Below are 16,644 nucleotides of genomic sequence, written 5' to 3'. Positions count from 1 at the left end.
CTTGTATTGTGTGTGTGTGTGTGTGTGTGTGTGTGTGTGTGTGTGTGTGTGTGTGTGTGGGCGACAGATCACAGTTAGGAGAGTCAGAGAGCTCTCTTTGCTCACGCTGCTCCAGGCTTTTCTTCTCCCTGTTCTCCTCTCATCCTTCTCCATCCGAGGCCTCTGATAAGGTCTCCTCTCTACAACCGGAGCCAAGGACGACCTCGCTGCTTTAGGCTCTTTGGTTGCATGTAAAAACAGAGTAAAACACACAAAAACCTTAACGGTCCTCGACAGATTAGGTCAAACTGGTGAGTTTCTGTTACCCATTGCTGGAGGCGAAGCAGCAATCGTGTTTTTCTGCATCTGCATCTTCCAATGCTTATCTGTAGTCAGATGTAGGAGAGAAAGCCAGACCTCCCTGGCATGCCTGGTTGTGGTTTGGTTTAGATGGCCCAAATCTATGAATGCCACAACTGGCCCAGTTGTGGTTTGGTTTAGGTAGTCCAAATCTGCAATTGCCACAACTGGCCCAGTTGTGGTTTGGTTTAGATGGCCAAAACCTATCAATGCTACAACTGGCCCAGTTGTGGTTTGGTTTTAGATGGTCAAAAATGCCACAACTGGCCCAGTTGTGGTTTGGTTTAGGTGGTCCAATTCTGCAATTGCCACAACTGGCCCAGTTGTGGTTTGGTTTAGGTGGTCCAAATCTGCAATTGCCACAACTGGCCCTGCTGTGGTTTGGTTTAGATGGCCAAAACATATCAATGCTACAACTGGCCCAGTTGTGGTTTGGTTTAGATGGCCAAAATCTTTCAATGCCACAAATGGCCCAGTTGTGGTTTGTTTTAGATGGTCAAAACCTATCAATGTCACAACTGGCCCAGTTGTGGTTTGGTTTAGATGACCCAAATATGTCAATGCCACAACTGGCCCTGTTGTGGTTTGGTTTAGATGGCCAAAATTTGTCAATGCCACTACTGGCCCAGTTGTGGTTTGGTTTTGATGGCCCAAATCTGTCAATGCCACAATTGGCCCAATTGTAGTTTGGTGTAGGTGGCCCAAATCTGTCAATGCCACAATTGGCCCAATTGTAGTTTGGTGTAGGTGGCCCAAATCTGTCAATGCCACAACTGGCCCAGTTGTGGTTTGGTATATGTGGACCAAATCTATCCATGCCGCAACTGGTGTGGCTGTGGTTTGGTTTAAGTGGTGCTGGCCCATTCATGGACCACTTCTGGCACACCAACGACTGTCATTCTTGGCAGTATCTGGGCCAACTGTTACTGCATAATGTAGGCCAGAACTGGCACAGAGTAATTTTGTTATGTGGGACGTACTGTATGTGGTAAATACATCTCTTGAACCAATGGACAGATTTTAACAAAACTCTTAGGAATTATATGGCTCGTTAATGCTCAGAGTCATTATTCAATCTGGCCAGAGCTAAGCCATCTTATTGTACATGAAAACTGCTATAACTTAGATGAGTTTAACAGATTTTAAGCTAAATTTTGTAGTAGCAGTAGCTGAGTGTCATTCTTTCATAATGAGAACACAAAGTCAAGGCAAGGTTTGACCAAAACTGCTGTAACATGAGATGAACTTAGTTCAAAATTCTTGCATGAAAGGTGGTGGGTGATGTGCATTCAGCTTTCAGTTGCGGACATTTTTCCTCCATTCAAACTTGCAGTTTTAAAAATTTTAAAAGAAGAATTAAATGTATACCTGTTTCACTGCAGTTTTGGTATCAGAGACTGTGTGTGGGTTGCAGGAGAGGGGCGGTATGTGAAAAAAACAGAACTTGGCAGCGGGCTCTCATCTGGAGCCAGACTCCCTCTCCCCATAGGTGCCTCCTCTACGCTCTCCCGTTAACGTTCCTCCACTTTCAGAGGAGAGTCCTCGGGCGAGAGCTTCTCCGAGCCCAGCGTTAGGCTTCAAAAAACTGCGCTTGATGCGGCTCAGGTCACTCCAGCCTCTCTCTCCCTCTCTCTCTAAGCACCACTCTTTATATTTATATTTCCACAAGCGCCGAGGCACTCGGGCTTGCAGGAATGAACAGTGCCAGGAGTTATACAATCGCAGTTATAGCTGTGAGCCTGGAGAGGTGTGAGGCGGTTGCGTTTGCTGGCTCTTTGAACTTTGATTTCTTACCTAAGGAGGGTTATTTGATCTGAAATAGATCAAGACGTTAAGTGAAATCGCCTCTGTGGGTCACAGAAACCCTGGTTTAACCCAGTCAAATGAGATAAAAATGACAGTTTTACTCATTCTTTACCTTACCTGTAAAAAATAGCATCAAGTTTGACGGTTTTACTGCTGAATGTTAGGTTTACGTAACAATATGAACATCACACTGACAATAATGAAGTGTTCAGGCTTCTGTTTTATAACTATTAAGGTAAGATTAGCATTTTCATTAACTTTTGAAAACCATTAATGAATAAATTAGCTTCTGCTAAATTAGGTTTTGCCAACTTTGAGTCTGCTAACAGTTAACTAACAAGCTAACATCAACAGGTTTGTGTCCCACCAGACTTCAGCTGGAAAGAGACAGGCTATGTCCAAATTCAGGGACTGGGTCTTTCGGAGAATCCAGCCACCCGGTCTAGCTGGGCCTGGTCCTTTTTCGACCTCGAAGACCGGATGAAAGTGGTTGTAAATTTGGACGGTCAAGCTTTCAGCTTTATTCCCACCCTTACGTATGTCCTGTCGTCTAGCAAACATGACGATGCTAAACAGAGGCAAAAAAATAGAAAGTAGCAAAATATTAATATAAATTAACAGAATTAGCTTAGAGGCAATACTTGAACAACTAAAGGATCAGCCGTACGAGCTTGTTTATTTCACCATACAAGCTTGTTTGATTTTTGACAAGAAATACATGTCTATGCAAATGACAAAAATCCCAACAACAGTTTAGGTTTAAAGACTTCTTTAAACTTTAATATTTTATACAGTCAGGTTTTTATTTAAAATTGTACTACTGTCTCTCAATTCATCCTCCATTACAAGCAAAAAATAATCTCTGGTCATCCCACAATGCATATGGCCGGGACAGACACCGGACTTGTCCCTTAAATCGGGAAAAAAGGAGGACAAATATGTGAACCACAACTGAAGGTGCCTTTGAATTTAGACAGCCTTCGGCGAGGAGCATTGATGTAAGCTGCCGACAAATTCAGCCTTCGAAGGATGCAACCCCTGAATTTGGACACAGCTAATCACACGTGATGCAGTTTGTAACAGTCGACTTAGCAGTTAGCTTTTATTGTTGGCTTCCACCAGTGGTGGGCAGCACTAAATTCTAAAAATTTGTTCCACTGGCCCTAAAACACTAACTCAAATATTTAGGTCCCCTAATTCTAAAGCACTAACTCAAATATTTAGGTCCCCTAATTCTAAAGCACTAACTCAAATATTTAGGTCCCCTAATTCTACAGCACTAAAATAACCCAGTCAACCCATGAACATTCTTCAACAGACAACATGAGTCACATATTGTCATGTTGCTCTCTTAAAACTTATCATTGACATCCCACAGCCACATTTGAGTTCATATATTGTCAATATATTGTCACCTATGGTGGATAAGTGACACACAAATGAACAAACTGTGCATCAGCTTTCACTGTCAGCTGTTAACATTAACGTTGATCAATAACATTTAAAGACCTCAGTTAGTGCTTCTAAATTTAGCCTAGAAATTTAGCAAGTGCTAATCCACTAATACATTTTAAAATTAGAAAAATCCCTAAAGCACTAATCAGGAAATTAGTTCCCCTATTAGTATTTTAGTGCTTTAGGGGAACTGTGTCCAGCACTGGCTTAAACTAATTTTTTCCTTGTTTAGCTGTTAATGTTAGCTTCTGCTAATTTTTTACTTGTTTCGTTGTTCAGTTTAACACTAATTCTTTCACATGTTTAGCATTAGAGAAGCTATGTTTTTAGTTAGTGGATCATGATTTAGCTAAGCTATGTTTTTAGTTAGCGGATTATGATTTAGCTAAGCTAAGTTTTTGGTCAGCTATTCTGTTTATAATAGTGACTGTAGGTTAGATGTTCCTTCAGATAAAGTTTCAGGTATTTTGGCATCCTCTACTTTTGTGGGTTTCTTTTGTGTCCCTCAGAGACTCGGTCACCTGAACGCACTTCGGCCCGAATGTGCTCTCTGCCCACAGAGGTGACCGACACCTTCAGCATCCACGGTGACACCAGCGTAGGGAGCTCAATCCACTACAGCTGCCTGTCTGGGTGAGTGAGGGCCTCGAGAAGCCCGATAGAGCGAGAGAAAAGGAACGGAGGAAGTGATAAATGGAGTGTGAAGAAGTAGAAATGAGGAGGGAAGGAGGGACGCTGGTGTGATGAGCGATGAATGGCAGGGAATTCATTTTGATCTCCCAGCTGACGATCCCTCCATTCAGCTAACTGGGTCATTACAGTCGAAATCTTGTATAGACTTCCCTTTACGCTCTGACTCATCTCACAGGAAAAAACGAGTCTGAGTGGATGTGTCAGCCAGAAGCGAGCACATAAACAGTCTGAAAAAGGAGACAGTAATAAAAAATTACACTTTAAAGTCAATGAAGCTGATTATCTACAGTACATGTTCACCCCACCATCTGTTTCCTTCTGCCTTCCTGCAGGGCAGGAATAGTTGGGACGAGTGAAAACTTCTGTCAGGAGAATCGAACCTGGCTGTTTCCTCACCCCACATGTAAAAGTAAGTGTGCGGCATTTTCCACGCACCAACCACAGTGTGTAAACATACATGTGTGCTACATCCGCTTCACGCTCAGCAGGACTTTTACTCGTTTTGTTTTCTCAACTTTGAATATTAGAAGGAAAAGACTGAATCATGTGTGAATGAGGCGAGAGACTGAAAATAAGTGTTAGTTGGGAGATTTGTTTGTATTTTTCCATCAGCCAGAAACACACACACACACACACACACACACACACACACACACACNCACACACACACACACACACACACACACACACACACACACACACACACAGAGGTATGTGAATGGCAGATCTCTTCTGCCCTCTTGTGGTGAAAGGCGAGATTGTTCGGCTTGTTTGATGAAAACAGAAAATGATTTTCAGGATTAAGTTTTGCTGAATATTTCTTGAACAACCAGTCAGATTTTAACAAAACTATCAAAATATAATAACTGGATGTGCATCTATAACTGATGAACTTTTGGAGGTGATGCAATTCAAAACGGCTGCCACAACTAAGCAACCTCAGCAAATGCAAAAACAGCTAGAATTAATCCAGTTTTACAAAAACTGCGCCAAAATTTGCCGTGGCCGTAGCTGAGAGTTGCTCACACGTAGTCCATGGACTCAACATCTCATTACATTTTTTTTGCTTAAAACTTTGATGTTAACCATTGGTATCAAACTTGTCTATTAGCAAAATATCTTACAAACCATTGGATGGGTTTTAGCCAAGCTCTTGAAACGTAAACACTGGGTGCACATCTGCAGCTGATTAACTTTTAAAGAGAATACAATTCAAAATGAACTCCACAAATAATCAGCATTTGCCAACATATCGAAAGACTCAGTTTTACAGATAATGAGCTAAAATTTGGTGTGGTAGTAGCTGAGTGATCTCTAACGTCTCTAGACTTTTAGTTTTAGGAAGAACATTTTTCAAAAGATGCAGGTGAACAAAGAAGAATGACAGAACCCTTCTGCTTCTCCCCGTCTTTCAGGGCTGTTCTGCCAGCCACCGCAGGAAGTGAAGCAGGGCTACGTGGTTGCAGTTCAGAAGGCTGAGTATGAGGTGGGATTTGACATCCACTATCTATGCAGGAAGAACTACCTGCTGGACGGACCCCAGAAGATCACCTGCCTGTCAAACGGCAGCTGGAGCGCATCGCCGCCACACTGCAGAGGTGAGCAACGACTCAAGTGGGCCTTTCAGGAAAACCAAAGGGCATTTTTAGAACTTGTCATTTAAAAAACAACAACAAAAAAAAAACTTGGTTTCAGCACACGATGTGTCAGCATTTCTGTTTCTGATGCCCTCAGCTCGCTGTGTCATTCCCGCCGAGAGGAGCCGTGTGGTGATTGGCGGCATCAAGCGCTGGCCGTTTGATATAACGGACGCTGTGGTGCCCCACGGGGAAAATGTGACATTTTTCTGCAAACATCCCCGGAAACACTGCAGCTTCACCGCAGCTCAGACCTGCTTTGATGGCAAGCTGCAGACCCCTGCATGCTACCTTGGTAAACCCCAACCCATCATCCATCCCTCTGATTGTAATTTGTTCAACAATAATACACTTTTTTATAATTATTTATTTATCTTTTGCTTTTAGAGCCCACATGGTTGCAGTATAAACTCTTCCCCCATCGGCTGGTTTCAGAAATCGAAGCGTGTGAGCCTGGCGATGTGGAGTGACGACATGCACCCGGTCCACACACATCGTTGTGACCACACGCCGCAGCTTCAACGGCTGATGTGCTTTGATTATGGTTTGTTAGATGCTGTCTGTTAGATTTATCACAGCTAATGTGAATCAGCTCTGGTACTCGAGGCCTCGTGGGTTTGAACGCTGCTCTCTGCTTTTGTCTTGCACGCTGTCAATAAAAGCGTAATTATGCATAGAATAATTATAATCAAGCAGAGCCTTCAAGTGTTACTTCAGTCCTCCTCCGGTGTCGAGGCGGCCCACTCTGCTTTAGGCCTTTAGGATGATGTAAGCACATTAGTTTAAACCAGAGCCTAATTCCTGACTTGACTCTGTGGTGTTCTACTGTGGCCACGCCCAACGCGCCATATCCTGAGGCTTGTAAGGTTTAAAATGTGAGTTTTAAAAATAAAAATCATGTGGATAATGGTTTACTCTCTGGTTATTTATCGGCACACAGAGTTTTCTGAGGTGGTTATAAATACAAGGAGGAAAAGAAGAGGTTGACCCACCAGGCTACTTCTGTCAAACTACGCTTCAGAGCAACAACAAACAGGACTTTCACAATAAATAAAAGACAGGTTCAATGCAACAATTCCTCAAATCCAGTTAATTTTCATTCACTTACTTTAAAGTGTAGCAAATGTAGATTTTGTTTGGATTAAATGTAACTTTCCTCATTCATATTCAGTCTGTATGATGTGAGAACTGTAACGTATCCAGATTAACACATTGCAGACAGTAGCTGCTGGAAAGTGGACAATCAAATAAATCTGCATGCTGTAAAATCTGTCAGTAAAAGCAAAATGTGAAATAGTCTTGAGAATGTCTGGAAGACAATGAGATTTTACACAAAAACAAAAAAGTACATGAAACCCAGTTTTCTGCTAAGCAGTGAATAGAGGAACCAAGTTTTTTGATTAGTGGATTAACTTTTTCACTAATGTTGAAAACCGTCACAGCTGTCTTAGTGGTAAGCAATTACCTGTTATTGTTAGCTTCCTCTAATTTTTACATTTAGCTTTTTAGCAATTTTTCTGCCAATTTTTCTTTACAGGTTTAGTATTACCAAAGCTAACACTGCTAACTCTGCTAGTGCTGCTGAAGATGGCATTTAAAATTAAATTCAAAATGTGTTCATTGTAAATAATATGGATGGTAGGCAAACCTATGGCCTGACAACTCAGATACCAGAGTTAGCAATGTTTGTCACAGGATGATGATGTCACAACAAAAGCCGCACACCAACAGAATAGCCTATATGCCATTAATGATGTATTTCCGGTAAAATTCTTGCCACGCTCCTCCCTTCCACTCCCTGCTTACTGCCTATGTTTTTACCGTTAGCTCCTAGTACTAGTCCGTGAAAAAGTCACAAAAGTTAAAGCATCTGTGATCTAATGGTATAAAACGTGAGTTCTGTTGTGCGCCGTTGTGTCCACTAAGCAGCAGATAAGATCGAGTAGTTAGTTTTTATCCATTTTCCTCTTGATGAGGAGGTGACAGCTGTTGATCATAGCATTACAGGGAAAACTTATCTTTAAAAGCTCAAGCTTGCGTTTGTAATCGGCATTTCTAACCTGAGGATATTCAAGAGYCAGCATCAGAAATGAGAAGATGAAGGTTACAAAAAAGAAATGTACATTTATCCCATTTTACTGCCAAGACCGGGAGAGGAAAGACCTCCTCCACACGACAGCTAGCAGGAAGCTAACACAGCAGCCGGTACAAAGGTGTATGTGCGCACGCGCGTTTGTGTTATATGAAATGTTTTTATGCGACTTTGTCATGAGTTTTATGCAAAAGTAAAAACTTGTTAGCGTGTATATTACAGCGTAGACTAAAGCCGAGTGACGAGCGCCCCCCACCCCTTCCTCCCGAGCACCGAGAGCAGCAGAACCTCTGCCTGATAATCATTACGTTTTCAGTTCACTAATGTCGGGGGAAACGATCCAAACCATACAAGTAGCCCATCAATTTAAAGCCCAGACTCTGCTCTTTCCAACAATATAAGTGTCACAGCTCTACGTGAAAAATTCACAGAACAAGCAGCCACAGAATAGCAAAAAAGGCTAAATTCTGGAACCATAAACACGAAAGTCTTTCCTTTGTTTTTATGGCTTTAATCCACTTTGGAGCGATTTTTTTCCACTTGGCTGAACCTGTATGTCTCCTGTGTTAATGTTGGTACATGTGATATGCTAATTCTGTACTGTGGAGATCATTAAGTCGTTGTCGGGTGAAAAAATCTTTCGCTAACTCTGTGTTGACCGTGAACCGGAAGTGCTGCGAGTGGCATCAAGTGCTTGACCGGATGTCCGTGGCATATAGGCTATTGAAATATTTTAATTTAATTTAAAAAAAAATATTAAATTTTTAGCATTTAACTACAGATGTAACTTTTATATTTGAATTTAGAATTTAAAATTTAGAAATAACATTTAAATTTGATATTTAGTAAAAATTAGCAACAAGTAAAAAGAGTGATAACAGCGGTGGGCAGCACTAATCTAAAAATTTGTTCCACTAGCCCTAAAACACTAACTCAAATATTTAGGTCCCCTAATTCTAAAGCACTAATGCACCGAAAGTTTTAGCTAAAGCTAATTCTAAAGCACTAAAATAACCCAGTCAACCCATGAACATTCTTCAACAGACAACATGAGTCACATATTGCCATGTTGCTCTCTTACCCATCACCCACTCCAACACAAGTTAGGAGTCGTCAGGACTCTGTACCACAGAGCAGACAGTGTCCCCACAAACACAGGAGCCAGAGAGAAAGAGAAATCACACACAAGACAGGCCCTGGAGCAGTGTGGTTATCCTGACTGGGCTTTTCTGAAAGCCGACAAGAAACCCAAACAGGATTCCAGCCAACAACCAGCTGAAAAAGAAGACCCTAAACCCAGACCCAAACCAGTCGTCATTCAGTATGTGGCGGGAGTTTCAGAGAAACTGAGACGTTTATTCTCTAAACATGACGTCCCAGTGACTTTCAAATTCCAAAACACATTACGGCAAAGATTAGTTCACCCCAAAGATCCAGTTCCCCAGCAAAAACAGAACAATATTGTAAATGCTGTTAAGTGTCTGGAGGAGTGTGATCAGTTATACATCGGAGAAACAAAACAGCCACTGTTCAAAAGAATGTCCCAACACAGACGAGTTACTTCGTCGGGTCAGGACTCTGCAGTTTACACTCATCTACAGGCCAGCGGTCACTCTTTCAGGGATGAAGATGATCTCATCCTTGATAGAGAGGAACTTGGTTTGAGAGAGGAGTAAAGGAAGCCATCTTTGTGAAGAAAAACCGTCCACCATTAAAAAAAGAGGTGAAGGCCTTCATGTCCAGTTGTCCCTCCTCCTACAATGCTGTCATTGCAAGTATGACCCAGCCCCCTGTGAGCAAAAGGTGTGAATCAGGGCCCCAATGATACCAACACAAAGAGGGAAAAAAACAAACAAAAACAAGGGGACATTGAGCCCCACCTGCATTCACTACATACATATAACAGGACACCTAAGAACCACAGCATCCAAACCAATAAGTCAGGTGATGGGGCACATGACCCTCTATGAACAATAGAGCCAATCAAGCCTATTGTTAAGCGATGGCCCTCTTTTGCATGTGACTAACCTGTTTGTCCACCATGTGGAGGCAGTGCTTATAAGGCTGAGTTCACCTGAAACTCATCAGACTGAAGATGTCTCTTGGAGGAGAGACGAAACGTTTCACTAAAGAAGAACCCATCCAGAGGACCTACTTATTTTTTCTTTTTGAGTTGCTCTCTTATGACTTATCATCGACATTCCACAGCCATACTTGAGTTCATATATTGTCAATATAATATTGTCACCTTCTATAAGTGGGTGACACACATATGAACAAACTGTGCATCAGCTTTCACTGTCAGCTGTTAACATTAATGTTGATCAATAACATTTAAAGACCTCAGTTAGTGCTTCTAAATTTAGCCTATATATTTACCAAGAGCAAATCCACTAATAATTTTTTTAAATTTCGCAACCCCCCTAAAGCACTAATCAGGAAATTAGTTCCCCTATTAGTGCTTTAGGGGAACTGTGCCCACCACTGAGTGATAATAATAAAATGTTTCGGAAAACTTCTAAGCTAGGATTTTACACTAAAAAAGTGAGCTAAATAATGAAAATGTGTTAGTGACATTTTTCAACATTTTATCTTACACTTGGCACCCCATAGTTAAGTTACACAATTATAGTTGTTACAAAAAACAAACAAAAAAATTCTAACCCAACATTTCACCTCATCCTGTGTTTTCTCTTACATAACTCATCAAGTAAAAGGAAAAATGCAGTCTTGTCCATCAAAACTAAAAGTATGCTGGTTTGTTTATATCAAATAACCTCTGACCCCTCCCCACAATGCACTGCGCACAGAAAACTACAGAATTGTAATCTATGGACGAATTATTACATCAAAACCAGTAGAGTAATAAGAGCCTGTGTTGGATGAGACTAGCCTTCAGGTGACTGTAACGCGCACCCTGCTCTCACTGGCTCTTTAAGGCGCGCGGAGTCACGCGCAAGGCTGCGGGTTCAACTGTACTCATAGGCTGAACATGGCTGCTGGTCGGACCCGGTAGGCTGCGACACCATAGCAACACCCTTTGACCCCTCCTTCCTTCTTTCCTTCCCTCCCTCCCTCACCATTCGCAGCATCACCCTTTCCTTTCCTTTTTTCTTTTTTTTCCCCACCCCGCACCGTCATATTTGGTCCTCCGGAAATCTCCACAGCTCGGAGTAAGCCAGTCCCAATGCAGCGGCGGTCTGGGGTGGAGTAGAGTTTAAATGAAAATTTTTAAATTATTATTATTAAATGTATGGGAAAGCGCGTCCGAGCGGCGGCAGCAGCAGCAGCAGCAGCTGAGGAGGAGGAGGGGAGGGCTGGAAATCCAACGACTGCGCGCCGGGAAAGTTTGTCCTGAAGCTGCGCTCTCGGTGCCTCGGACCGTCGGCTCTAAAATGGCTGGCTGTAGGTCCGAGGCAGAGCTCCGGTAACCTGCGGACACAGACGGATCCGCTCAGAACCGGGCTGTAGAGACTAACAACAGACTCGTGTCTCTGCTCGGTTAGGAGACGCAGGTCCGAGAGCTGCCAAGGCGCACAGATAAATGAGATTTAATAATAACAATGGCGTTTCGGACCCAGGACTGTGCGTAATGGCGTCCTCCGCGGACTCTTCTGCTCGGGTTTTATTCCAATATATAATTCCCATCTGCAATCCAAACGGGTTGGGAGTGTAATAATCTGACAAGTAATCAGGAAAGGTTTGTGTTGCATGTTATTTCTCTTTCATCTTTCCTAAATCGCTAAACTGTGGGTTCAGAAAAACGCCAAAAGCGGCAGAAATAGACGATCTTGATGTAGAGGAAGAGGGGGAGGAGGGGGGTCAGTCCTCGGTCTCTTCCTGGAGATGTAATGTGCATGATCTGTGTTATGGCTCCAAATCTGTGCTGAGTTTTGGATTAAAAACATTTTTTTAATCCAACCCTTTTTAAATGTATTTTTAATCTACTCATTTCATTCTAAATTTAACACTTGAAGTTTGTAATCCCATACTCCTTTTTTCTTTATATTAAACAGAAATAGAAAGAGGTATGCCCCAAAATGGATCCTCAGTTGGCCTCAGTCCTGACCAGTGGCAGCCTGGAAGTCCAAAATGGCAGCCTGCATGGAGAGGATTCAGGAACAGAGGTTGTTCTGGACCCAAAGGATGAAACCAGCTCACCCAGCACCAAACCAGGTAACCTCAAGTCCTGCCTAGTCAAAGCAGCAGTGACCATCAGGAGAGATGCTCAATCAATCAATGGGAAAAAGCCAGAGGTGGGCGGGACTTGTGAGCCAGCCTCTCAGGAAACCAGTAAGATTGGCGGCCTCAGACAGCCAATCAAAGTAAAGCCTGGAGTGCCTGCTCTGCGAGGGCAGCCAGTAAGAATCAAAATTGTGGTTCCTCCGGGGCGCAAGAAGCCAATCGCCAACTCTGCCGTCAGCCTGACCAAAGACTGTGCTGCTCCACAAACTGAGGGGCCTGTTCTGTCCTCTGCTCAAGCTCCGGTCGCAGGAAAAAGCAGAGGTCGGGTCCAGAGATCAGCTGCTAGACGAGAAGGGGACATCAGACAGGATGCCTCTCAGAAGGCAGAGGAGGGAGCAGATGCAGAATCATTCCTGGAGGAAGAGGAGGAGGAGGAGAGCAAAGACACAACTATTCTGGATGTTAAAACTGTGCACATGGACGAGTCAGAGATGAGTTCTGTGTCCCACACTACTGTAGTTCAAGAGGACGCCGCGGATGGAGAAGCCGAGCAACACGTTCCTCAGATTTTGCGAAAAACAAACTCTGATTCTCTTAAACTGTTTGATGAAACGGAGGAGCAGACGGAACCGCTGGATCTGAGTTTGCCGAAGAAAAGGGTCAGTCGAGACCGGAGTCACGGACGCCTGGTGGGCGACCCCGGTGGTGAGAGCTCGCTGATCATGGAGGTGGACGAATACGAGGGAGACGGAGACAGAGACATGGTAGAAGAAGACGTTAATGAGGGCTCTGAAGGACCCCTCTTGTCCCCCTCTTTCTTTTCTACCTCTGTCCTGATGTCTCTGTCTCCTGTAGACTGCGACACAGAAGACCTGCTTCTCATCGACGATCAGGGGATCCCGTACACGCTCAGTCCGGACGGACTCAAAGTGCCGCAAGTTGATGCGTCCATGTCAGGCGCTCCTCAGTCTGATCAGGTGGACTCAGCAGAGCAGGAAGAAAAGAGCTCTTCGCATTCGGCTACATTAGCAGGTCCTAGCTTTAGCCAAAGTTTAGATCTTGCACCATCTTCTGCTGAATTTGACCCCCCATCAGCCGATGAGCCATCACCAAATGTCAACGATCCAAAAAAAAGTCCAGAAATATTTTCACGCTCACAGGCAAACCCAGATCCTCCAGAGCTGAACGTTGATGTCACTCAGGAGGCGAATGGGGTTGTGTCTCCTGCATCTGGGTTATCGCTTCCCACTCAACCCATCCAGATCCTCACCAACTCTTCGACCAACCCCCCACTTCTCCTCCTGTCTTCCTCCTCTTCGGGTGCAGCTGGCCTCTCGCTTCCCCTCTCAGTCGCTCCGATGTCGCCCGGTGCTTCCACGCCTGTGATACTTCTCCTCTCCTCTGTGTCCGCCTCATCCGACGACTCCAGCTCTACCTCCACCGCCGCCTTCGCTGTCCTCGACCCCTCCACTGGTCAGCTGTCCCAGGTCACGGCGTCCTCGGCTCCTCTCTCGCTCCCTCTGTCCTCCGCTCAGGTCGGTGGGCTGGGCCCCATGCTTTCTTCTAACCCCGTCGTCAAACTGAGCCCTGGCGGCTCGCCCCTTGTCCTGTCAGGGGTTAGCCCCGTGACCCCTGGCCCCGCTCTCACATCCCTCACCGTCCCTTCATCTGCACTGCAGGACAGCCACCTCAGCAAAGCCCTTCAATCTCCAAACTACTCTGGATCAAACCCAGGAAGTGAAGCCATATCTGCTGAAAAAAGTGAACTGAAGAAGCCATCAACCTGTGCAACGACCTCGCCACAGCCTCCGCCTGCAACACGCGAGCCCTTAGCTCCGCCCGCTTCGCAGGCCACGGCCCAATCACCAGCCTCAGAACCTAAACTCGACCCCTCCGATCTCCACCCCGAACATTTACCTCTGGACGACCACCTTTACTTCTTGAACTCGGCCGCTCCTCCCTCCCCTCCCATCGGACCTCTCCTCCCCTCTGCCAAACTGGACTCCCTCGAGGGCCTGGACCCCCTCTCTCCGGAGGAGTCCCCCAACAGTCTGAGCTCCCGTCGGGTGCTGTGCTGCCAGCTGTGTCCGCGGATCTTCTTTTACCTCTCCGATCTGGAGCGGCACGCCATCACACACTCGCAGAAGAAGCCTCACGTCTGCCAGCAGTGCGGCAAAGCCTTCAAACGCTCCAGCCACCTGCAGGTCAGCGTTCAAACACCTGGTCCTACATCCCCTCACTGAGGGAGCATCTGAGCTCAAGATGCCACAAAGAATCAAGAATTACTGATGAAATGCATTTATGAGGATACGTTCATTTCATATATTCTGAAAGAACACAAAATCAGTTTCTCTGAACAAAATGTGAACATTTCATTAATTTATAAAGTTTAAACTGAAACATTTTGTTTTGCTTATGAAACATGATTAAGTTAATAGTTTATTCACTAAAATAGTTTTCTGTCAGTTACAACAGTTCATGGGTCATGTAAACAGATAAAAGTACTTTTAGGTGTTATACTAAAGTCATACTAAACACAGATTAACCTTTTTATTTAGCTTGGTTTACCAACATTGTTACATTATTCTTCAGATGTTTTGAGTGGGTTTCCACAAAAAGATTTAGTCAGTCTAAAACATTTTTAAAAATAAAAAGTAATAGAATTAGGAAAATAAATAAATAACCAAAGGTTTAGTTTGAGTGTTTTGAAATGGGGTTTAATGGAGAGGCTATGGTCAGTATCTTACCTGCTGTAGATAACTGTACAACCTTAGTTTGAAGAAACAGTTTAGTTCTGTATGGACTGCTGACATCTTAGAATTTCTCTAGTATTAATGTTTACATTGTAGTTCATGCAAACGCTAATTTATAAACCTTGGATATTTTTAATGTTTTTGTTAGATGTTTTGATTATCTGAATTGCAGGTACACACTTTGTGATCAAGTGTAATTATTTACTTTAAACAGTAAGAGAATCAACAAGTCTCTATTCACACAATGTTTTACATTTCAGGATTCTAGAACTTGTTTTAGGGGTACTTCCTTGTTTACTATGACATCATATCCAGGGTGTGACCAGGTTTACCATAAACATTGTAACTCAGAACTTAATCATTTTTCTCCGCATGATTCGGACTTCCAGTCTGAACAATTGCTTACAGTTACATAGATTTCAATAGCAACAGCAGCAGCTAGCTGTAGCTCGGTGCAGTCTGGAGCACTTCAGTATCAGAATATTTCTGTCAGAACAACCACGTTAACCCGGTTTATAAAATTGTGCTTTGTTGTTTTTGCAACAACTGTTGTTTTTAAATGACAGAAACTCTCTTTGGTGTTTCCCCTTTTTATTTTGCCAGTCTTTCAGGAAAAATATATTTTTCTCCAAACTGAGATTGTTTAGAGTTATCTGCAACAAGTAAGATATTAATTGTTCATAACCTTTCCACAAAAGACCTTAAACTATCCTTTTATGTCCTAATTTTCATAAAAGCATCAAGTATAAACCATACAGATGGACAGAATGATGGTTATTATCAATAGTAGTGTGCAGTAATTCATCACAGCTCACCTACTTGTTTGTCGTTTTCTTCTAACAGCGACACAAGCACATCCACACAGGCCAGAGGAACTTTGTGTGTCCCATCTGCTCCAAGCGATTCAGGGAGGCGGGGGAGCTCCAGCGCCACCAAAGGGTGCACACCGGCGAGAAGCCCTACCAGTGCCAGCTCTGCCACACGCGCTTCGCCGAGCGCAACACCCTGCGAAGACACACCAAACGCAAACACCCGTATCACCAGGTCGCCATGGAGATGCTGAACGAGAGGCGGGAGAGAGGCGGAGACGGGGGAGGCGGCGGCGGAAGAGGGGGTGTGCAGGAGGAAGAAGAGAGCGCAGAATGGTACAGCTCAGCTGTGTCGACTCTGGATAACTCAGAGTCCGAGATGGAAACGTAATGTTTCTAACTAAAGGAAAAGGTACGGAGCCTCACGAGGGTCGCAGGAAAATAAAAGTTTGAGGTCGTGAAAATCATCAGGGGTGCCCAAACATTTTCCCAGAGAGGGCCGAAATGAAAATCTATCCAAAGGCTGTGGGCCAAATGCAATAATGTAATACATGAAGTGCAAATACTTTTAAGTAAAGTCCTTTTATTTTTTTATGATTAAACTAGCAGCCAGTTCAGTGACCCACATTATTTGGTTTGTTTTTTTAGCCTGTAACCTTGAAGAAAGGTTGACCTATGCTCAGGCAGCAAAGGCTCACGGGACATTTCATAAATTGATGAAATATGAGTATTTGTGGTCTTATAAAATCTACACGTGTGCTTAAATCCAATCTTTGTCTCTTGCAGTTACTTATGTTTTATGTTTAATCCTAATATAATTCAAAGATAAAGTTATCACCGTGAGTGAAAACTATTTGCACTGCAGCCTGTTATAT

General features: G+C 43.7%; 2 protein-coding genes across 2 annotated transcripts in view; both read left to right on the top strand.

Annotated features, from left to right (window-relative positions):
- ntd5 (ntl-dependent gene 5) overlaps positions 1 to 6,839 on the top strand; it is a gene marked incomplete at its 5' end in the record, with an annotated part of 9,713 nt that extends 2,874 nt beyond the window's left edge. The window contains 5 exon segments of the mRNA XM_014012681.1: positions 4,110 to 4,233; positions 4,626 to 4,702; positions 5,709 to 5,891; positions 6,028 to 6,225; positions 6,318 to 6,839. Coding sequence (XP_013868135.1) covers positions 4,110 to 4,233; positions 4,626 to 4,702; positions 5,709 to 5,891; positions 6,028 to 6,225; positions 6,318 to 6,400 — 665 coding nt within the window.
- A 4,275-nt stretch (positions 6,840 to 11,114) lies between these two features.
- Positions 11,115 to 16,402, top strand: LOC106520520 (zinc finger E-box-binding homeobox 1). The gene is made up of 3 exons (XM_014012680.1): positions 11,115 to 11,722; positions 12,039 to 14,411; positions 15,804 to 16,402. Exons 2-3 carry the CDS (start codon positions 12,063 to 12,065, stop codon positions 16,158 to 16,160), a joined length of 2,706 nt encoding a protein of 901 aa, XP_013868134.1. The 5' UTR covers positions 11,115 to 11,722; positions 12,039 to 12,062; the 3' UTR covers positions 16,161 to 16,402.
- The last annotated feature ends 242 nt before the right edge of the window (positions 16,403 to 16,644 follow it).

Source organism: Austrofundulus limnaeus, unplaced genomic scaffold, assembly GCF_001266775.1.
Source record: "Austrofundulus limnaeus strain Quisiro unplaced genomic scaffold, Austrofundulus_limnaeus-1.0 Scaffold93, whole genome shotgun sequence".
NCBI classification, from domain to species: Eukaryota; Metazoa; Chordata; class Actinopteri; order Cyprinodontiformes; family Rivulidae; genus Austrofundulus; species Austrofundulus limnaeus.
The sequence above is the reverse complement of the archived record's forward strand: the minus strand, read 5'-3'. Positions and strand labels throughout refer to the sequence as shown.